This window comes from Manis pentadactyla, chromosome 7, assembly GCF_030020395.1.
Source record: "Manis pentadactyla isolate mManPen7 chromosome 7, mManPen7.hap1, whole genome shotgun sequence".
NCBI classification, from domain to species: domain Eukaryota; kingdom Metazoa; phylum Chordata; class Mammalia; order Pholidota; family Manidae; genus Manis; species Manis pentadactyla.
Genome location: NC_080025.1, coordinates 129753988 through 129777927, shown reverse-complemented (window position 1 = coordinate 129777927; position 23940 = coordinate 129753988). Strand labels below are relative to the sequence as shown.

The window sequence follows — 23940 nt, the reverse complement described above, 5'->3', positions numbered from 1 at the left end:
GTTAGGAGGCCCTCCAGGGACCAGTGGAGCCTGAGGGACATACCGGACCTCAGCTGCTGTCCTGCTGGGTGACTTCAGGTGCAACAGGTGACACAGCCTCCTGCCTTCCCAGCCTGACTCACTTGTGACCCCACAGGAAGAGCATCTGCTTTCCTATGACTTGATTTCTGTTCATTTTTAAAATGGTCCATTTTTTTTTTCTCTCAATTATTCTTGGAGGGCTTAGCTCACATCTTCTATGTCCTGGATCACTCTCCTTTCCTCCTTTTCTTTTTAATTGTCCATTAAAAGAATTATGAACCTAGTTTGAGAAAAAGCTATCCTGTAATCTTAATGTAGAGAGAGGAAAAAAAAAATTCACACACCAGGCAGAAGAATGCACTGGCACAGATGTGATTTCTGACTCCTAATCTTTGATTGACTTACAAGGTGTTAGTTTCCCTTCATGAAGCAGCGCTACTTGCCAAGCAGATCTCAGCGGGCACTGGGACCCACGCCACCCAGCATGTGCCGGGGGATGTCCCCTGGAGACCCTCTGGTCTAGACCTTCACTCTGAGGCCCAGCAAGGTGAATGGATCGCCCAAGGTCACATATCTTGTGAGTGAGTGGCAGAGATAGCACTTGAGAACCCTCCTCGCCTTCATTGCCACATTTGCACACACACCCTCCCCTACACACCCCTGTGTACACATATGCGATGGTACCCTCACAAGCATGCACACAGGCACCCTGTGTCAGAAAATGGCAAGTTTATGCTGTACGCTTGCTAAGCACTGGTTCTTTTGAGATCAGAGTGGTGGTGGCTTTTATTATTTTTTTTGGTGGACATTCCTTTGTAGAAAACTTGATCAAACCCTGTCTTTTCAGGCAATGCTTTTGGGAGTAAAATCAGCTGCCGAGATCAGCCTGGCTGCCCGTGGGCAGGCATTTGTCCCACCCTTGCTCCCTGCCATGATACACAGAGCAAAGTTCATCAGGGACGGCTGCAGAGCGGCAGGTCCCCACACTGCGTGGTGGCCTTGGAGAGAACAGAGGGCAAACAGCTTTGGAAGACAGGCTGATGCCAGGATGGGGAGGAATGGAGCCAGATAACAAGCGTTTGATTTTTCTTTGGCTTTAATTAGCTCTTTCAAGTTAGAGGCAAGTTCAGGACTGAGAGCAGAAGGGAAGAGGCCAGAAACTCCGCACAGGGCCGGGGCTGTCTCCCCCAGCCGGCCTGAAAGGCCACATTGGCTTTTAAGGCTCCGTGTCAGTTTCCTTTGATTCGGCCGGGACTCCAGTTACTTTGCTGCAGTGCTCGGCTACGGTTCATTTGGCCTCAGCGGAGACCCCACGTGTCACTGTCACCAGCCAGGCCAGGCACCTGAGCCCACTGATGAGCCTTTGTGGGCACACTGTCTGTAAATCCAGCTTTTCCTCCACCCACTCACGTAGCTGTTGGGTTCCTTTCCTTTTCCCCTTCCTGCCTTGAGTCAGGGATGGACAACATGAACTCCAGCATTTTCTTTTGCCTCTGGGTCCAAGATTGTCTTGAGACCTATAAAGTGGAACTAAATCTCAGATGGCCTCTGTCCCATGGCATTCCAGCTGTAGGAAAATGGAGGAGGGACGTGTAAGGTCAAGGGGACTGACTTTCAGGACTTGTGTTTTGTAGGGTAAGGGTTTCCTGTGGGTTTTAGCATAGTTACAACTCCAAGAACTTGGAAAGGGGGTATGATCAGCGGTTCATTTATCAAATTGAGATATAGCTGACATACACCATTGTATTAGTTTCAGGTGTTTAACAATGATTTGATATTTATATATATTGTGAAATGAGCACTCCAGTAAGTCTAGGTAACTGCATATAGTTAACAGTTTTTTTCTTGTGATGTGTACTTTTAAGACCTACTCTCACAGCAACTTCCAAAATACAGCTGAGTACATTAACTGTAGCCACCGTGTGGCATATTACAATCCCAGATTTTATAACTGGAGGTTTGAACCTTTCACCCAGTGACTCATTTTTATCATCCCTAAGCTAGAACGCTTGTCCTGTGGTACTCTTCAGACTCTTCTCCATTTCTTGGGACTCACATTCCTTCTGTGAATCATGCCTCCAGAGCTCAGAGCTGGGAGCAGCATAAGCCCTGGGCCCTTGGCCCCATCACTGGGTCTTAGCAGCCCCTTCGGCTGTGTCCAGGGAAGGCGGGTGGGGTGGGAAGAGAACACCTGTGTGCACTCGGCCTGCCATGCCTCGGGGTATCCAGGGAGCCACGTGGTGGGCCATAGTCCGGTGACCCCACAGAGGGAGCTGCGTTGGACTGTGGGGCTGGAACCTCGGACTGTGGGCCCCCAGAGAGCTCCTTGTTGTTCATATTGCAGGTGAGTCAGGGAGGCTGGCCAAGCCCACATCAGAGATAAGTGCTGGCCAGCCAGGAGTGAGTGGCCTCCTCATGGGAATATGTCACTGCACATGTAAATGCATGTCGCAAACACAAATCTCTGAGTGGGTGTTGGGTGCAGAGGTTGGGGAAGCAGCCTGGTGTGTTCCAGTGCTTGGGGGGCATGGAAGCTGCTTCTACCTTTGCCTTTTGGGCCATTCTTTTCCTGTGTTTTCCCCAACCTGAATGGAAGGTGGTATCTAAGAAAAAATGGGCTAGCATCTGAAAATTGCCCTAAGGACCTGATGGGCATGGGCAGAAGGAAGGTCCTAGAGGCATCAGCTGGGGGTCCCAGTTTGTCTTGAGATTCAGGGAACTGAAGACCAATCTGAGGCCCTTTGCTGATGAGCATCTAGGTGTGTTGATGATAATGATGTAATTTCTGTTTCTGCTGCTCAGCACTGGGATGGTCTCTTCTTTGGTCCCTTGAAGGCTGCCATCCAGGCTTCTGAAACCTTCTGTCTGCAGATCATATAACAATTGGGATGAGGAGCTTGGCTCCTGTCATGTGCTATGGCCCTGGGCAGGGCAGGGTGATGGCTCCCAGCGCTTTGCTGGGAGCCGTGACGCTCCCTACCTGGACTGGGGCATCCAGGCTGGAGAGCATGCTGCTGTGAGTCAAGTCTCCTGTGTTCCACATGGACCAAGAGGCCCGGCATCCCAGTGCCCCCAGGCATGTCTGTCTCTACCTCCTCAACCTTCCTCAGCCTTCTGGGAACACTAGCCCTTCTGCTTCTGGATGAATGGATGAAACACTTTATTAGGCCCTTGGCAATGTATTCACACCCAGTGGATGCCCGGGAATCATAGGATGACATCAGTCTCCAGGAACCCACAAGTCCAGGACAGAGATGCACCCAAGCAGGTCATGACAGCCTGTGTGAGGGGAACAGTGGCTGTGGCCATGGGAGTGATGGTCACTCACACCACTTAAATGTTCCCTGAGTTTGGAACCAATTGCGAAGTGGGCTTAGGAGTCAGACAGTATCAGCTTGGTGCTGCGGAGGGTAGATGGGGTAGAGATCAGCTTCTGCATTTTCCGCTCAAGACTTGAGCTTAGAGTGACCTTCCAATTGAAAATGTAGGTCCTCAGGGCAGAAGCCGCTACCCAGAATCACTGCTCCCCCTGGTCAAGTCCCAGTGCTGGGAGCGAGGGCCGTGGCCTCCAAGCACCCGAAGAGCTATTGCTGGGGTTCATATTGTTCCGGTCAGTTTACAAAGGGGGCCGGTACCTCTTTCTCTTTTCTCAACAGTATTGTGGGATAATAGAAAAGGCAGGCATCCTCTCCAGTTGAGGAAATGGAGGAACAGAAAAGTCAAGTACAGTACTTCACTCAAGGTCATGTAATTGGTGGCCCGGAACTTACCAAGCACCCTAATTCTCAGCCTGGAGCTTTCCTGCTGGTGTTTCTCGGAGGTGTACAGTGGCAACTGGGTGGGACAGTTCACGGTGCGGGGACTGTCTGGGCGTGCGGGGCATTTACAATCCTGGGCCATACAGCACAACTGCCCATGGGACTCCCCAGTTACTGTAAGAGCTGGAAACACCTCTCATTCCCGGAACCCCTGGTTGAGAACCATGGCCAGAATGGACATCGGTCTGACTTCGTGGCTTACCTGCCAGCCCTGCCCAGTCCCACAGGTTCACAGAGGCACAAGGGACTGAGCTTTTTACTTTCAACCCCAAACCTCACCTTGTGTTGGACAGGGAGGAGGGGCAAAGGAGAACCCCACTCGTGTCTGCTGTCCCTTTGATTCTGATAGCCATGGGCTTTGCAGCCCCGGCAGGCCTGGGAGGAGATAGGGTCAGCCCCTGGATCAGGCTGGCCTCCCTACCCAGACTGGACAGGCACTCAGGTTCGCCTGGCGCCTGGGATCCTGAAACTCCATGAGAGTGAGCATCCGGAATGGCCAGGCAGCCCCCCAGGCTCCAGGAGCCATTTCTGCCCGTCTGCTGCCGTGTTTGCTTTTCCCTGTAGCAGGAAGTGCAGTGCAGCTCTGACGAGATGGGGTGTATCCTGTTGTTTACGGTGCTGGACAAGCTTTTCTCTTTCTGCTCAGCCACAGTGCTCTCAGATCAGGAGCCCCTCATCATGCCTGCCTCACCCCTCCTCCCTCAACTCACTGCATTACCCCCTACACACACACACACACACACACACACCATGGCCCACTGAACATGCTCCCCACATACCAAGTCAACCATCTCACGTTGGCCCAAGCACTCACCCACTAACCTACTGAGCCTGTACTCTGGAATTCTGGTTCAGCCTTTGGGGGCTACCATGTCACAACGACAATCTTTATAGAATCGAGTCTTCCCCCTTTCCTCTTGAAATGGCTTCTGTTCAGGTAACCAGGTGAAAAGCCACTCACCTCCCTCTCTTTGGCCCCTTTTGGTTTGCAATGAATCTAAGCATCTTAGCTAAGTATACTTTGCAGTGCAGGATGGTGGCCGAGCCCTGGGTAGCATGCTGGTCATGGTGAGAGGAAGGGGCTTGAGGTTGGCCTCCTAAGCTGGATGGGTCTTCCCAGAATGCCACACTGGAGCCCATCAGGTCAGCCAGGAACCACATATGTGGAATTTTAACATGGCTGCAATGACCTCAGTACCAGGTTTATGGAGTGGCTGGTTGGGGTGTGGGGCCATGCAGTGCCATGACCTTATGCCGAGACATCTCTTCATGAACCAGCAGAGAGCGTGCACACCTGAAGGACCCTATGTGTGCATGTGTGTTCCCTCAGTGCTGGAGGTCTTACTTGCCTTCTCATGTGGCCTATTTCCCTTTTTATTTCTGTTTATCTGTTGTTCTCTCTGCTGTGTTTCACCATCTCACTTATGCTCACACTCTGCGCACCATCATCTCCTAGGTGCCTTCTGTCTCCCCCTTTCTTAATCAATTCTCCCTCATACCCACACACTACACGAAGCAGCTAATACAGAGAGAGTTCTCACATGCACACACACACACATGGCCCAGACAGTACACAGTGTCCCAGCCAAATTGACTGCCGAGTCTCTCATTCACTCAGCACACAGACCGGCCAGCTTAACAGTCCAGGTCTGCATGTCAGGGCCTCCCCTTCAGTGCCCATCATTCTCACAGGGTGGCGTCTTGGCCGGGATACTGGCCTGAGAGTTTTGACCTTTGGGTCTCAGCCATTTCCAGCTCAGGATCTGATGCTGGGCCTGTGAGCAATTGTCCTTTCTCTTTGAATTCTACATTTCATCTTCAAGAAGCAGGTGATAAAAGAATATCCCTATAATAAAGTGTATTGAGACTAAGAGAAATACATACACATTAATAAATAATGATAGACACCAAGGACCTTGTAATTGTAAGGCACTCACACATCTTCACAGCACCGCCCCATGTGTTCTTCTTTGGTTATAATAACCACCGGATGGGACAGGAAGGGACTTGGTAATGATTTCATACTTATTTTTCTCTTAACCAGTATCTGATTTTGAGAGATTTGGGCTGTGCCTAACTCTGATGTTATGTTCAATGCCCCAAGCTGGCAATGTGCCCTGTTTGCCTTCTTTCCACTAGCACTTGTTACAAATGCTAAATTAAGGCATTTGAAGGAGAGGCTATATGTCGAGCCAGCCCCTTCCTGCTGTTACCTTCAGGTGCCCCTTAGTTTTTGCAAGGCAGAAGGGAATGACTACACATTGGCACATGGCACTTGCTTCTTTTCATTAATGAAGTTAGTGGCGAGAAGAAAACAGGACAACTAAGAGAGTTCTCCGTGCGGCCTCTCAATTCATATTTTTTCCTAGTGGATTAGGCCCCACATGCTGTCCACGTACATGACACGGGATCAGCGGGAGAGAAGAAAGCCCACATCTTTCCTCCGTCTCGGTGTCATTATGGCATCTCTGTCAGGGTTCCAAAATATAATGGGATTTGTTTGACTGATTTATCCTGCATGCAGGCGACATTATCCAGACTCTCACACAGGCCTGAGGAGCAAGAGGGGAAGATGCACGGCAACAGAGTGGGGCTAATAAAATTTATTCACACTAACAAGGGAATGACCTACCCCATAATTCAGCCTGAAGACTGGGGCCTCTGCTTCCCAGAAACACACAGACTTAATCACTGTGGCCCCTCCAGTTACAGTTGTGGTGGCAGCGGAGGCTGTCTGCAGCAGACTGGGAGGGGAGCAGAATGTGGGGTTGATGGGCCCTGGGGGATTTCTTTGCCCTTGAGGTAGCCATAGGGGACCTGTGAAGCTAAGGTAGGAAAGGAAAGGGCCAGCACCCATGTGGGTTTTGCTTGGTACCATTCCCAGCACCAAGAAGCCTTGCCTGGTGTTTCCCACGGGTTCAGCTTTGGCTTCTGGACTAACCACATCATGGTGGCCATCTGCCCAACTGGGCCAATGGAGTTTGGGTCCCGATCTCTTGTTCAGCTAACCCACAGCTGTGGTCGTGTTGTCACGGCCCTCTCTGCTCCTCAGAGGGAGGAATCCAGGGCTTTCAGCAGCCAAACTAATGAGGAGAAGGTCATGGGTTCAACTCCCAGGCGCCTGAGTTGAAGCTGCCCTTTGCCCGCTATTCTCAGCACCTTCTGGGAGGTGTGCTTTGCTATGGTTTGCTGTTAGTTACAGCCGGGCCTGCAGAGGGCATGCCTAGTTTAATGCTCCTCTCCTAAGAAAACAGCCTGCAGTAGGGGCATTAGTTTCCTATTTAGAAGGATAGCTTGTTATGAAGAGTGAGAGACCTCTTCCGTATCTGGTGAAATTAGGCCACAGATAGTCTCAAAACACATAGAAGTATTAAAATGAGTATACAAATAAGTGTTCCTTTAAGCAGATCACTTCCATTGGTCCATAGGTAGTTAAGGGCATTAATTCAATGGATGTTTGCATCAGAAGCCATATACCTACTGACACACAGACAGGGCTCCTAAAATACAACGAGCTTTTACCCTGTGTTTTGGTGCCCACCTTTTTAAGATGCTTAGAGACAGGGCGCTTGACTCTTGGGAACCTTGGAGCAATTTGTTGGCTTGTTTTTCCAGCCCTGAGACACTTTTCATGAAACCCCTTCCATAATGTGTTTGTCTAACGAGGTTATTGTGGCTGCGGTTTGCTGGCTTCCCCTCTCTTTTTCCGTACACATTCATTTCCCTTACAATCTCATTGAAAAAGACACAATACAGAATCATTCTAGATAATGCATTAGTAACGAAGTGGAGGAGGAGGCCTGATTCCCACATGGGAATGCCTTTTCTGATGTTCATGCTCATGACCAGGGTGTGAGGGCCAAGCTTCACCTGATGGAGTTTTTCCCTGCCTCTCGAGAGACGTCAGCGCATAGGGCCAGTGAGGGCCACCGGCAGACTTTTGGGGAAGGGTTAGACTCATCAAAGAGAAAGGACATTGTATGCAGAAGAGCAAAGTAACTGGATGGCTGTATAGTAGTCTTGTGGATTTCTTTCTTTGTTGCAGAAATAAGCACTTAAGCACATGGAAGTATTTTATGGAGGCTTTCTGATGAGAGTAAACCTAAGCCTGCTAGAGCCTCCCCAAGATGTTGCCACCTCCCTGAGGATTCTCTGCCTACCTCCTGCCCTGCGGTGGGAGGGTACAGAGTCATCTCAAGGGGGAGATGCATGGCGGGCAGCAGCCCCAGTACATTTGTTAGCACCGTAGGGGGAGTGGTCATATTTGAGATGTGGCCCCCAATAAATGGGTGATCATTATCTTGCAGTGCTACAGAGCTTTACAGCCAGAGTCTGTATTTAGTCATGAACTATTACAGCTTATCTGATCAATATCTCCCTTTAAAAAGTAATCCCACCTGCATAATTCACTGATTCCCCATTTCCAGCAGAGGTCTGCCATGGTCAGCATGCTGAGTGTGTGTGTGTGTGTGTGTGTGTGTGTGTGTGTGTGTGTGTGTGTGAAGTGTAATTAATTAATGGGAAGAAATTTAGGACTGTTTCACATGAAGAATCTAAAAATCTTTTCCACATCAACAGGCTCCTCATGGGCTTCCATCTTCTTTATCTCAGAACTTGTATTTCTTTTCAGAACTTTAGCTCTCACTTCGCCTTGGGACAGATAAGCCCGGGAGAGGAGGAAGCCCTGTTCTGATGACTCCCAGGGCATCCTTGGGAGGAGTTAGTTGCTCAGAGATCCTGGAAGGGCAGAGTACTTATCCTGGATGGCAGGAGAAGCGACAGCATGAGCTATTCTCTGAGCAGTTTCTGATCCTGAGAGTAAGTTCCCTTGATCCTGAAAGACATTCCCTTGGGGCCACCTTATAGCAACTCAGGAGGAAGTCTCTATGTAAAACCAGTATTTCCCTCTGTACTGGGAATTTTGGATGCTGACACCTATTTTCTCTTCCATGCAATAGGTCACCAGGTGGGTCATTTCACTCTCGAGGCCTCAATTTCCTCTTCTGTAAAATGGGGCTGTTGGATCCGAAGACGTTGCATGACTGTCCTTCTCTGAAATAGCACAACATGTGCAAGAGTGGCTGTATGCTGCATTGGATGGAGCATGCAGAGCTGAGCCCAGACATGGCCTCTCCTGCAGAGCCCTGCTGTTTCCCCAGGCACTTGGTGGTCAGCCCCTCTGTTCCCCCAGCACTGGGCACCAGACTGCAGCAGGATACGCATGGCCTTGTCTGGTCTTGGACCAGGTCTGTCTCCCTGACCAGGAAAAGGGTAGAAACAGATGAGACGTTTTCTTCTTTATATTGTTCAGTCCCCACATCATGCTTTGTGCTTAGCAGGTCCCTCCTAGACATTTTTAAGCATATTAATAAGTGAGGAACACTGTATAGTGTTGTCTTCATTTAGTGCTTCAGTTTCCCCTAATGGAAACAGGAGTTCCAATAGCCTAAGAGAACAAAAGATTTGATGGGAAAAGACTCAACTAAAGGCCCCATCATGGGGGAGCTTGGGCAAGTCTCTGATGCCGTCTTCCCCTGTGATAATTGTCTGGTCCCCCAGCTTTGGGGGTGAGTGTAGGGTGCTTAGGACTTCTCTGCATGGGGCTGGATGCTACCCTTATATTCAGGAATGGTAGGCGAGCTGGTTTGCTTCTGGATGGAAGGATTCCTCTCTTTGCTGGACCAGGAGATGCCCACAGAGCCATGAGGGGACCAGGTCTGACTTATTTCTCACTGTGGGCTCAGAGCTGGCTGCTGCCAGTGCAGAACAGGAGGCAGCTGCATCCTGGTTGGAGGAGGCGCCTGCCTCCACACATCCCTGCTGGCTTATCTGCTTGGCCTCTTTTGGATCAATTTGGGATATTTGTAAACAGTGGATGCCTGGGTAAGAGGGACGGCCTGTGGCTATGGAAGTAAGTGTGTCCCAGAGCTGAGCTAATTGGCCCACAGGGGGCTGGACCTGGTGACCTTTACCTCATTAGCACAGCGTTTGGACCACTGAGCTGTGGCGTAGTTTCGACCTCCCCATAATAAGGAGTCAATGTAGGGTTTCTGCAAAGGTCGGGAAACTGAGAGTAGGGTGAGAACAGCTCCACTTGGCAGGGGAGATGCCATGAAGGACCAGGCTGAGGGTCCTGCTAGTGGGGTGAGGGGTGATTGGGGACCGGGTCCCCACACTGCCTGACCACAGAGGCCTGCACGAGGGAGTGGTGCAGGTGTCAGCATGACAGTGGTTCCACGAGCGTATCACCAGGGCATGGGGCTTTGGGGCAGTGCCAAAGGTGCCAGAGGAGATGCCCCCAGTCTCCCAGGTCTGCTCCGTTCCCAGCCCTTGGCCTTCCAGAAACCAGTAGATGCTTCTGAGGTCCTCGGGTGACTTCAGCCCTGCCCCAGAGCCTAGGGAGACTGCTGGAAGAAGGGTGCTGGCAGAGTTTAAAATCCCCTTTCTGTGGAGGTGATGGAGCTTTTCAGAGCGCCAGTCTCTCTACAGAGTGGGAGCAATTTCCCTGTAATTGGTAAAGTAACCGTAACTGCTCTGTCATTTGTATGTAGCGACACGTAATTGCACAGTAACCTTTGCGCTGTGCGCGAGGGAAGCGCCGGAAGCTATCAGACTGTAATTCGGAGTGTCAGCTCCGGCTCCCCACGCCACCTCCACCCGCTCTGGATGGCTGCCATGGGCCTCTCTGCACCCAGGTCCTGTGGATCCTGCTCCAGGGCAGCTGTGCTTGCCACAGGCTGCTCTCTCCTGGCATGGTGTATGGCAGCCTCAGCACAGAGGGGATGTCCAGGGATGGAGGCCAGTGGTCCCCAAACACAGTGAACAGCCAATCACCTGGGAGGGTGTAAGCTGCAGATCCCCAAGTCCCTCCCCTATAATCTGATCCAGCGGACCTGGGGCAGGACCCAAATATTTGCATTTCTAATGCAAAGTGCTAAATCTTCTGTATCCTAGGCCATTCTTCTGCCTCATTGGACTGATAGATGTTTAGGAAGTGCCACCTCTGCTTTTTCATCTTGACAACATTAGCCCCTTTAACCTTGATAGCTCCTCTCTGAAGTAGATACCATGAATTTCCGCAAAGGTGCTGAGACTCACACAAGTTGTCTGGCCTGTCCAAGGATGAGCAACGATAGTAAGAGCTAACCTTCCCGTAGCACTTGCTAAGTTTCAGATAGTGTTCTACATGTATTAAATCATTTAATCCTTCCCCCAGCACTAGGAAGTATATACTGCTGTCACTATCCCCATTCTACCAATGATAAACTGAGGCACAGAGAGGTTAAATAACTTGCTCAAGGCCACACAGCCTGAAGTGGTGGGACTGGGATTTAAACCTAGGTTTTCTGGCTCTACTTCCACAATGTAAACCACTGTGAAACTCTGGGTTTTATTAATTCACTCATTTAACACACATTTCTTAACCTACTGTGAACCAGTACCTAAGAGTACAAAGTTATATAAAACCTGGTCCCATCCTTAAGCTCAGGGTCCCTGGAATCCAGTCTCAGTTTATAAGCCATGAATTCCCCAAGGAAATTTGTGAAAGCAGATTTGGTATCTTCCTGATGAGGGCAGAAAGGACCCCAGAGGGTATGGCCCTGCCTAAGGTTTCAAGGTTTGTTCATAGGGTTTTCCAAATAGACAGCACACATACTCCCAACCAACAGACCCTTATTTCTTTCCTTTGTAAGAATGAAATTACTCCCTAATAAATAAGCCTGATAAAGTGGCTGTGGCTCATTCGTGGATATTTGTGGAAAGGTGGGAGAGGTGGGCTGGGCTCCTGATTACAGCCCAGTCCACTCAGTTCCCGGCTCCTCTGGCTGCCCCTCTAATCTTGCTGGTAATGGGGCCCAGGAGAGGGCTCCGCCAGGGCCAGAGCAGACACTCTCCTCCCCATTGCCCAGGGTACTCAGGAAGCCCCCACCTGCTGAAGGCTTTCACCAGTTCGCCTCCCCAGACCAGCCCACGTGGCCCTGGCATCTGTTCCCTGCATCTCAGCCTCCCTGGGTCTGCGGGCCCTGGGGGTCCGTCCCTCCTCCACCCCTGGTGCTATGACCGCCTGTGTCTGCAGCTCAGAGCCAGTGGGTGGCATGTTTAGGCAGCCATGGTCTGGTCAGGATGCATGTGAGGGCCACTTCCTGCAGCCAGCCCGTCCCGTTCTGGCAGGATTGTTCAGGCCATAAAAAGAATTAACATGAAATATCACCTTACATCGATGAAGTGCTTTCCAGCTGACCTGGTGCCTTCACACCTGTCGCCTCGCCCAGCCCGCCTGATGGGCCTGTCTTGTTACTTTCCAGTCAAGTATCGTGAGGCTCAGAAAACAGGAGAAGCCTGTGTCAAATTGTACAGTTGGGAAGCAACTGAGCTGCCACGTGAACCTGAGTTCTGTGTTTTTCCACTACTTTAAGGTTAAAAATCCCTCCCCCATGGCCCAGCTTTGTGGAAACAAGAGTAAGGGTCCCTTGTGCCACAGCTGGGGGCCCTCAGCATCCGTGCAGACTGGGCTGCACCTGGTCAAAGGCCTGGCTACACACCTTCATCCCCTGGGGCCCCTTCAGAGGACAGCACCAAGGCGCGGGCGAGCCGAGGGAGACGGCGTCGCTGTCCGAGGATCCCACCCCCGTGGGAGGAGCCCCGGTGCAGCCTCTGCCTCATTGAGCCTGAGGACAACCCCACGAGGTAGGCAGTGTGGGGGGTGACTGTCGGTACAGGGAGGACACTAAACCCTACTCCTGACAGGACCTCACAGGGAGCTGTCACTGGCTGCGGACGGCAGAGCCTTGACTGCCAGGCTGAGCTGTCCTCACTTCCTTCCGATGACAGCATCTACTCGGAAATTAAGTCACAGCGGGCAAGGTACTGCTAATGGGAGAGGTCCCTGCGACACAGTTTAGGGCTCAGGAAATCTGGACGAGGACCCCTTGTGAACAAGAAGGCAGGAACACGCAAGGCCATGAGGGGTTCCGGCGTGCCCTAGGCTGCCCTCGGAACGCCTGGGAGGGCACGGGGGCGATGTCCAGCGGGAAGAGAACATCGTCTTCCCTTTATCTGCATTTTTCTTTCTTCTTCTCTTTTCCATCCCTTTCACCCTCCACCACGTCTCCTCCCCTGTTTCCTCATTTTAGGAAAGAACCATAAAGATCAGATGAGACCTTTCAAGTTCCCTCCCAACTTTGACTCCTATGGTTGTTTTCTGGTGGGGAGGAGGTAGATGCTGTGTGTGGTGCAACAGCCCAGACCACGCAAGAGAGGACAGAGGCGCTCAGAGGCGGGGAGCAGACATCTGCTCTGCACACGGCCTGCCTGGGCCTGCCGGTGCTCTGCGCCTCCCTGCCGGGCCTCCCCCCACCATCGTAACCAGGAGGAGAGAGGTTTCAGATGCTCAGCACATTGTCTTCCCTGAGATGAACAGTGCCTGCTCCCGGCTCCTACTTGTGGGAGGAGCTGAGGGGCTCCCCCAGTCCCTGGAGAGCTCAGAGTTGGCCACTTACAGCTCTGCTGGCATGAGCTTGTCTGCTGGTTCTCCAGATGCCTTTTCTTTTGGCTGGATTGGAGCCTTTAAAGAAGTGACACCTTGTATTTTATTTCACTCTTTTCTCTGAAAAGACCAAAGACATTTACAGGCCTGAGCTCTATAGGCTTTATGGAAGCCCATCAAAAAGCAGGAGTTCTTTCCTTCATCTTTATAGAGTGGAAAATAAAAAGCACAGGAAGCTGGAATAACTCTTCTAAGGCCACACAGTTCTTCTGAGAAAGGGGGAAATCCAGTGTAGGTTCCTAGAGCCTCAGAGAAGTCTGTGCCAAACCAGACTGTGTGTGTGGGGGGGGGTGGTTCCTGGGGGCTCCCTATCAGCCATTGTCAAGGTCCTTGCCACTCCCCAGCAGGACAGAAGCCAGCTGTGAGCCTCTGCATACATGGGGATCTGGAAGCCTGGAATGAAAAAGGTATTTATCCAAAACACTGTGCGGAAATGGGCTGAAGGCTTTTCTTGCTGGTTCCCTGACTCCTGAACTTATCCTGGAGTCAGGAGCAGTAGTTGTGTCAGTGTGTCCCACAGCATATCCAGGGAATATTCTCTTTAAGGCCTGCTAATGGATGTTTCAGCCAAAGACGGTTAGGGAATAAAACTTTTGGGAAAGGTTGAGAGAATGGCAGGCATATTTCTTCTTAAAAAGACTTTTCAGACCTTTCCTGTTACTAATCATTATGCATCTCTTTCATGGTATTTAAATGTACTATGTTTTAGTACATTTCCCTGATTTTTTGTCCAAGGAGCCCCCTTGGGGCGGGGTGGGGATGGGGTTGCCCGGGCATCCTCGTGGCCTTGCATGTTGCTGCCTTCTGGTCATAAGGGGTCCTCATCCCTGATTTCCTCGGTCCCAAACTGTGCTGCAGGGATGTCTGCCATGAACAGCACTTAGGCAAATGCTGGTGTAGGTCTGACAAGGCCGGGACGTCTGTCTTCACTGTGCTGTGAAAGGAGCAGGGAACCTAACACAGGACATTGTGAGGCACCACTGTGGCTTGTTGAGTTTATTCCTGAACCTTCCCCTGCTTTCATTGCTCTTCTCTGCGGCCTACTGTCTGTATATGCCTCTGCCATGATATTGTCATTCATGTATTAATATTTCTAGTTCTCTGTTCTACACTCTTGAGTCCGCCTCTGTGTGTCTGTTCAGCAGTAAGTGTAGATGTGGAGGCCACACTCTTCTTATTCCTGCACAGAGTCATTGGAGCCCCTGTTCATGGGTGCTGGCCTGGTGCTTTCCAATGTAAAGGTGATGGTGGGCAACCTAAGCTACCGAGATGGTGCCTGGCAGGGTAGGAGAGAGACCATGGATATGGAGTGAATGACTGACTCTAGGGATCTGTTTTTTTGCCAGGGTCCTGCAACCTACTTAGGTTGACTATTGACAGGTCACCTAGTTTCTCTGGAGCTGAGTGTTTTATGCAAAAAGGGAGAGATTTACATCGGATGAGCCATCTCTAAGGATTCTTCTAGTTCAGTGGTTCCCTGAATCAAGACCTCCGCCAATTGCTTTGATGCTCTCCCCGACTAATTTTTGTCCCTTTTAATTTTCAGCTCTTAACCATTGATGATAACTTCTGTGGCCTGGATATGAACGCCCCCCTGGGCGTGTCCGAGATGGTGCGTGGCATTCCTGTCTTCACAGAGGACAGAGACCGCATGACTTCTGTCATCGCCTACGTCTATAAGAACCACTCTCTGGCCTTCGTGGGCACCAAAAGTGGCAAGCTGAAGAAGGTAGGAATGAGCTGCAGTCATTTTGGTTATTGTGAATTGGACTGTCCCCCTGGGAAGGATATTGTCTCCTTTTTTTTACTACCTTGGGCCTGGTGTGCAAGTGATACAGGTTTGAGCTAAGGAGATATTTTGCTGTTGAGCCATGAATGGCAACCAGTCCCTTCTCTGCCCTCATACGGAGGGTTGTTGTGGGAATCACACTGCATAAGTGTGGGCTTTATCTCTTCCCTGGGGGCGGTGTGCGATGGAGTGTTACTGTAGCCTTGGGAGGCCATCCTAAATGGTGTGCTTGTCCACCTTGGGCTTGTGCCCTAAGGCAAGAGCTTTTCTAGGCCTGGGTGGTTGGGCAAGGTGGGCAGAAGCAAGGGGTGCACCTTTAGGTCTCGCTTTAGCCCTTCTGCCTGGTGAATCCACCTGGATTGCATTTGGGAAACAGGTGGAAGATATTGCAGGGCTTGCTTGAATTGCCGGTGGGCTAAGAGCCACATCATGGGACGAGGAAGCCGTGGATGCGGTGGGAGCCTAGAAGCTGAGTAAGGGGCTGTCAAATGGTGTGATCTGGAGTGGGAGCATTTTCCTCCTCATGCTCCAGGAGGTCCCCGTCTTTGGGATGCTCAGTGACCTTGGCCCAGCAGCAGTGTTGGGGCCACCCAGCCATCCAATACTGTGCTCTCACCCACCTCTTCCCGGGCTTCCCATCTCAGTTAGTTGGTGCTGGCTCCACGGGGTGCCCTCCTTTGTTAGATTGAAAGCCTTTCTAAGACAGCAGGCAACAGGTCCTGCTTTGTGTTGTCTGGTAATTGCACTTCAGTCTTACCCCAATGAAATATTGGTGATTCCAGGTGGGGCCCCTACCTGTCTGCCTTAGGCTTCTCTTGGAATTCCCTGGACATTGTGTGATTTGAGCTGGTAATGAATCACTGCCTAATCTGAGACAGCCATGATCCCTACTTTTTCTTTGTTGTATTTCTGGGCATTAGCTTGAGATGGTTAAGGGGAAATGTTCTCTGCAGATCTAGAAAACTGTGTCAATTCTCCCATCCTGGCAATCATTTCTTTAAATTGCACATCTCTGTGGAGTGGGCAGTGGGTCTTGAGAGAATGGAGAATGGGAGGCGGGATGTGTGTGTAGTAGTTTTACAGCTACTGTCTGGAAGAGGAAATATATGTTGGTTGAAATGCCATGACGCTCCGCAAGGCTGACCCAGGCTGCACACCACCACCCGGTGTTGCCCAAAGAGGTGACCATGCAGATGTGGTGTACTGCCTTCAGTGTCCAATTAACAGGTAATTTAACCATCATCTGTGTATCTTTAAGAATTTTATTTTATAGTTCCCTGCCTTTCTGCAAAGAATATATGAAGCACAAATGAACATTTTCTCGCTGCCTTGGTCTTCTTGGGATGATTACTCATGTATTGAACTGAATTTCATGGCCGCCCGGAGAAGGTGCTGTGAGGTGTAGTAGGGGTGTTGGCCTGGCTCAGCTCCTGTGTCTGAATGTTGAAGCCTTCCAGGTTCTCCCTCCAGTGCACACTGTCACTCATCGCTTCCTGTTGCTCTCAGGAGTCCTGGTTGACTTGGTGCCTCTCTTCCTCCTTGAGTCTGTGGCTTCCAGCTTTTGGTGAGCTGGGAAATCAGATACCCAAACTTCCGAAATTGTGTCTGATAGACCTCTGCATGAACTGAGGCGGGAACTGTGCGAGCTTTAGAACAGGGACCTCAAGGACATTGTCATTGGTTGTCAGATGACTTCACTCTCCACCATGATTCAAGAAGTTCAGTTTATTGGAAAAGTGAGTTGTGAATACCAAAGGCATCCCTGTATTCAGTTCCATGCAGTCAAGTGCCCGTTTACCTGCTTTGCTGGGCCCCATGAGTGAATGAGCAATATTGAAAGTAAGTAAGTGAGCAAGGCGACTTTGGGGCACTTTAACTCTGCTCTAGCGAGCCCCATCTCACTGCAACAGGGAAGGCGCGTACGCCACTGTGCTGAAGGATTCCACCCTTTGAATGTCCCTCCAGGTGCCAGCAGACCACCGACTTGCTGGCAAGACCAAGTAGATCCTGTAGGAGGATTTTTTTTGGAGGGGGCGTGGGGGTCATTGACAGAGCTGGTTGGAATACGGTGTCTGTGAAATACGGAGTTCAGTGCACATTCAGAACATACAAGTATTTTCTCTTGGGGGGAAAAAAGACATGTTTCCTGGTCCTGGCTGCGTCGTAAACCCAAGGCAGTCAACCTGCAAATGCATGCTGTTGGCGAGGGGGTGGGCTGAGCGTGAGGCTTGGGGCTTTGTAAACCTTGGGCTGGCATTTCTCATCTTATACTTTGGGGGGTTTATATAGGGGAGCAGTTCTGTTTCAGCCACCTGGGACATTACAGTTAGTTTCCAGAGCAGTGGTGGGACTGGGGCAGCATAAACATTTGAGAGGTAAGAGCAGAGGGTCGTGTGGTAGAGAATGAGCCGGCTGCCCTCCCCCCCCACCCCCGGGGAAAGCCAGGCTGTCAGGGCAGCCAAACTTCCTGTTCCCTGAGCTCAGAGCAGCAACCTATTTAATGGCTTTGCTGGAGCCTGGCTACTGCTCCTGCAGACGCAGCACCACCGGCCCAGGGGGACAGTCTGAGTTGGGAAAGGAAGGCTGGGCCACTGAGTCTGTTGTTTGAAATAATAAAAAGCAAAACTGGCCAGTTTATTTATTTTTTCTGAACAATAGAATTTCCTACCACCCTTGCTCCCTGAGCACCACTCCCCTTTCCTTGTAATAACTCTGTCTTGCTTTTCCCTGAGGTTATCAGGACCACCCTCACCTTTTGGGAAGAGGCCCAGCCATGAAAGGCTCTGGGGCCACAAGGGGATTTTGCGGAAAGTTCTGCGAGCTACTGAAACCAGGGGATGAGAATAATGGAAATCATACTGTAGCCGTAATTACAGAGTTGTCTTCTCTGAGCCCTGGAATAATCTCCTGTGTGTATCAAGGGCCTTGCAGAGGTCTTTGCAATGCGACAAGGGGCTTGAGGTGGGGAGGGCCGGGGGAGGGGGCTGGCGGTTCGCTGAGAGGGAGGGAGTTTGCTGTGGGTTTCAGGGGTCCAGGAGCTAGACTGTAGGTACCCATGGACTGCCCTCAAAATTACTGACTGCTCATTTAGTTTGAAAGCTATGGGTCCCCATCATTTGCAACCATTCCTCTGATGGCCATAATTTCACTCCTTTAGTGCATGCGTCATATGAGTAAGAGGGAAAGGAGGTGAGGCAAGTGCCAATTTGGATGCCTTTTATGTTTTCTGGTGCATGTGTGTTAAGCTGGTATTGGCAGCCTTTTCCACAGCAAGAGTTTAAGGCATGTGCTGTTAAGAAATGTGGCATATAAATGTAACAGTCATCAGGAGGTGCCTAGGAACTTAGAAATAACCCACAGAGTATTAAAAACTGCAGGTAAAAATCTTAAGGCAAACACCATCCAGATTTGCTTCTGGGTATCTGTATATACCTGAAAATCTTTGACCCTAACTTGGGACAATGAGGTCAGTGTCACCACAGGACAAAATCTCTTTGCTTAAATATTTTGACCAGAACCTTCCCCCACCAAAACCCCCCGCCCCCTGCCACCACAATCTCACACACACACAATCCTCTTTCTCTGCCTCTTGCATTCCTGCCACTAAGTGATCATACTTTATGGCTGCTGTTCAGCATTGAATTACTACCTGACATTAGTGGGAGAGAGTAATGTTCATTGTGAACCAAATCATAAACTTCCACTTGAGGTATGATGGCTCCTTTCATTTTGTGACCGCATCTTCCTGGTGTTTTGCTAGGTTAAACTGTCCACACCTAAGGGGTGGAGCACTTGCTGGAGTTGGTTAAGCAGAACTCTGATGGGCCCTGCTATTGGCTTGTAGTAGGATATATGCCTGTGTATGTGACATGCTAAGCCACACCAGCCTCTCTTGATAGAAACTGGGGATGTGTGTGTACATGGAGAGTCAAGAGATGTAGATATTACAAAAGTCATTCTTACTGGGAATTGTCATGCATATTAATTTAATCTTCCTAATTTTCTTCTTGAGCCTGTTTTGAAATCAGTTTGCTCGTATTCCATAGGCCCTGACCATGGGTCCAAAAGGGCAAGCATCCAGAAGGGGAGTGGGGCAGAGAGAGACCCACCTGGGTCTGTGTCATTCTGACCGTAAATTCTCCGGCACGGATGGTGTGCATGTGTGTCTCCAATGCTCAAGGCACAAAGCAATATCAGATAAGAGATGTGCAGCCCTTATTCTTACACTTCCTAAATGTACCTGCAAATTTTTAATTCTCACCTGGAAATTTGAATCAGTTTTAACTGAAAAGAAATTCATGCCACTCATAGAACTCTGTATGGGTGTAGGCATCATGAAATCAAATGGAGACATGGCGTTGGAACTCCAGCTTGCCTGGGAACCCTGGGATTCAAACAGAGGGTGAGTGTATCTAGAACAGGGTTTGGTCAGTTAGCTCTGTGATGTCATGAGTTTCTCAAACCAGAGCTACTGGCTAGTTAGACACCCAAACAGGAAGGAAAATAAATATGGGAGAATCAATGCTGGACAATTTCTATTATTACAAATACCATCAAAACATTTCATTTTTATTTGATTGTTTTGGGGTGATTTTTTTTTTTTTTTGCATTTCCCACTCCTGTTTTTGCAAGTATTAAGCCTGTGTAGACCTCAGCCTGTGGGTTGGGTGATGGGGAGGCTGAGGCTGAAGGTGCTGTAGGCAAAAGAGCACCAGAGACGCTCCATGGTGCCACCCTCCTTCCCCTGAGGTCACATCCAAGCAGGGACAAGTGATGGCTGTTCTATCATTGGTCCCTCAAGTCTGGGGATCCTAGGACAGGCCTTCAGACCAACTTGGCCCGGTGCCAACCCATCCATTTCTCTCGGACACCCTCCCACCTTGCTTTAGGCTGCTCTGCTGGGTTTTAAGCCTTTCTGTCCATGTTGCACATGGTAGATATGAAGACCAGCTAAGCTGGTCTATGTCTTCTTGGGCAGATCTTATCTTCTTGAACAATATTAAGCCCTCACTCTCCCATCCTTGTTATCTAAGTGTATCCCCATTCGTACTGTTTTCTTACCCCTTCCATCTTTTCACTACTCTGCCCTTGGGCCCACCCACTGCCCTGAATGTCCCCTGAGGTGACCTCAGGTGGTCACTCAGAGCTGACCCGACCAGACATAAGGAGGTGTCCTATGGAGCTTCTGTTACAGCCCCTGTCAGAGCAGCTTGATGCCAATAGCTGGGGCACAGGACTCATTCTCCTGGCATCCTCTTGAAACACACTTTGAGATCCCCAGAAAATATGACCTCAGGGACACTCGCCATCCTGTTTTCCAAATGATCATTACTAGTGCACATGATTTAAGGAGATAGTTTTAAATCAGCTTTGCCAATTCAAGATTTATTGATACATGTGTGCCACTTTTTTGAATCATATGTGTGTGTATATATATACATTCGTATAGAATGTTCCTGATCATAAATTAAAATGCAAAAACATTAAAATTGAAGAAAGTGCTGCAGAAACACACCAAATCACAGAGCACACGCAGTCAGCTGATGCTCAAATGCCAGACACGCTGGAGGAATTCATCCAGTGACACATGCAATTGAAGTAAAATATTGTGCTTTACAAGAACATATCATTAAAATGAAAACTAGCAGCATATCAGGAGTCTGGCCATGTAACCAAGACAACAAAGATGGGAAAGGATGAGAGAGAGGATGCACTGGAGGAAGAGGGGGGAGGCAGAAGCAGGAAGAGGAAGTGGGCCCCCAGCTGTGAATGGCCCCCTTACTGCTGGGCCCGTATCTGATAGCATCTGGATTGAAAGGAGAACAGAATCTTTATGCCAGTACCGGGGCAGGCTCTCAGCGAGGACAGAACCAGGGGAGGTCTTCATTACCTGAGATCACCGCGGCTGCCTCGGCCACTCTGATGAGACGGCAGCGGCAGCCAGACTGACTCAGAGCGCAGCAGCTGAAGCTCCGACTGAGGGCCTGCTGACAGTCCCTGCTTGTTCTCGAGAGACTTCTTGTGAATGTGGTCACTCGGCTTGCCTCTTGGTGGTGTCACAGTGCTTGCAACTGCAGCTTCTCATAGAGGCATTCACGTTGTTTCTTAAAACAGCGCTTGCAGGCCTCCCACATTCCCTCCATACCATCTAGCCTGCCCCAGGTGACACAGGTGTATTAGTTATCAACTGGTGTGTAACAAATTACTCCAAAACATAGAGGCTATCACTGCACAGTTTTTGTGGGCCAGGAAACCCAGGCCTGGCTTAGCGGGGTCCTCTGGCTCAGAGCTCTCCCGGACGTCAGTTAAGATGTTGGCTGAGGCTGCTGTCACCTCTGGGCTCAAGGCCAGAATGGGGGAGGACCACATCCGAGATCATTCATGTGGCTGTGGGCTGGCCCCAGGTCCTCACTGGACACATCAATCCCTTGCCAGGCGGGCCTTTCCAGGACAGCTATGCACACAGCATGGCAGCAGAGAGATGACAAGAGAGGGTGAGCAAGATGAAAGCCACAGTCTTTTTGAAACCTAATTTCACCAGTGACATCCCATCCTTTTTGCTGTACTCTGTTAGAAGTCAGTCATGGGGTCCAGCCACACTCAGGGGAGGGGGCTTCCACAAGGGCATGAATACCAGGAGGCAGGGGGCATCAGAGTCATTTTATAGGCCCTGTTTCTGGTCCATTGAGGGCACCTGGGCCAATACTTTTAAATGTCAAGTTAATTTTAAGTGAGGAGGTGGCACAGCCCTGATCAGGGACAGAAGTAGCCGAGCACTGGAATCCTGCCTCCTGAGGCTTTGATGGCAGCCCCATTAGCGAGCCCAGGGGATGCACCGGAAGGACCACACATGCAGGGCCAGGGGCTGCAGCGCCAGGCTCTGCTAGGCTTATGGCAACGGTGCGGTTTATGGCGGTGGATGGGAGAGACTTTATGTTGCAAATCAGTAACCGAGGAGAGCATGGATGGCCGGAGCACCTGTGCCTCCTGACTTTGGCCTTTACAGAGAACCACCTAGTTCCTTAGGAAGGGCTCATGCTCCTAGTGACGAGCTGGCAGGAAAGAGAGGATGGGGAGGGAATGAGTGTTCTCTGAACACCTAGTAAGTTCCAGGCTCTGTTCTAGGTGTTCTGTGTGCGTCAGTGTACATTGGTTATCTCAGGAAATCATCAACATTTCCTTTCAGGATAAATACCACAGCCTCCATTCTACACAGGAGGAAGGGCTGAGTGACTCACCAGAGGGCTCAGATTTGACCTCATTTATATAGTAGATCACAGCCTCTGCCTAAGGCTCTGCTCCCAGGATGTGAGTAAAGCTGCCCCCACAGCCGTGAGACGCCTGGCCCGTGTGCCAGTCAGCCGGACCTTCCTCTCCTTCTCTCCGCCCGTGCCCTGGCTCAGGGCCTCCGTGTCCCAGCTTGGAAGACTGTGACTAACTTCCTGTCTCTAGGTCCTCCCACCTCCAGTCATCCAGCAAGTTGTGTGCCAGGTGCATCTTTCTAAGGCGGCTTCGATCCTGTCTGTCTCTTCGATTAAAAATCACCTCATCCCACCTTCTATGGCCCTCCTGCCCATAGTCCTGCATGTAGCAGCCTCCCTGAGGACTCAGGCCCTCCAGCTCAGCCCTTCAGCAAAGGCATGCACGCTGTCTGGCATGAGTCCTCAGGGACCCTGCCTAGATTCAAGTACAAAGGGCGAGGCTCCCACCGGAGGAACGAGGGGATTCCCACCTACGGGACAGCCTCCCTCCTGGGCAGTTTCCTTCTTGGGAAACCATCTCCTTACAATTCCGGTCGTTCCAACACCTACCCCAACCAGTCCTTCCAACCTTCCTTTCTTCCCAAATGCCTACCCGGTGCCCCTGGCTTCTTGGCTGTCCTCTCAGCCTGTTACTTAAGTTTCTCCACTTGCCCTCTTAACTCTTGCCTTATTCTTCCTGCCACCAGGCAGAATTGTGCTTTTCACAGCAGACGTCATCCCAACAGGTCTGCCCAGAAGAACTGTGGGGTCGGGAAGAACCAGGCAGCTCTGGCTCCACAGTTCCTTCATAGGTTTGGTGACTTGGGGGGAGAGTATCATCAGATGGAAGACTAAGGAAACTTCACTTCACACATGTGCTTGTGTAGTTTTCATGTAAAACTTAGAAAAAGTCGGTTCTTTTAGAAGAATGCAAAGGTTCTAAAGGGTAATACCTTTCCCTCCAAGCCACCCTTTGATGCCCATTGCCCGGTGGGGTCATGTCCACTGTTCATTGCAGAGCCCAGGCTGGCCACCATGAGGAGTGGGAGCCCATCTTCGTCACACCCTGTGTGACTGGCATAACGGGGTGGGCCCCAGCTCTGCCTAGCTGATCTGCTCTGCCCTGTTGGTGCCCGTCTGAGTCCCATTAGAAAAACCAGCCCAAGGAGTGGGTCTGTGAGCCCTGGGCACTGGCCCAGGCATTTCCCCACCCCACAGGCCCTCCCCTCCTTGGGGACACTCTCAGGTAATGAAATGTCCAGTAATCTTCAATGCCTCCCAGGGTTCCACTTTTTTCTGCTGAAGCCTCCTTTGAGTCGCCTTCCAGAAGGTTCCTGCCTCCCTGGAGAAGGCTCCTGAGAAGGTCCTGGAGTCAAGGGAGGTGGAAGGGAAGGAGCACAGATGACACCCCCTCCCACTCTTGCCAGAAAGATGGATTATCTTTCTGCCTAATCGCTGGCATCTCCCTGCAGATGTGAGAATGCTAGGGCGGGGTGGCTGAATTTGAGTGTGCCCTGGGACGGT

At 50.6% G+C, this 23940-nt stretch overlaps 1 protein-coding gene across 2 annotated transcripts in view; it reads left to right on the top strand.

The window, feature by feature from the left end:
• PLXNA4 (plexin A4) overlaps positions 1 to 23940 on the top strand; it is a 441960-nt gene that overhangs the window by 72981 nt on the left and 345039 nt on the right. For both annotated transcript variants that reach the window (XM_057504773.1, XM_036905591.2), the window contains exon 3: positions 14933 to 15115. In XM_057504773.1, the coding sequence (XP_057360756.1) occupies positions 14933 to 15115 (183 nt within the window). The remainder of the gene's footprint in view (positions 1 to 14932; positions 15116 to 23940) is intronic.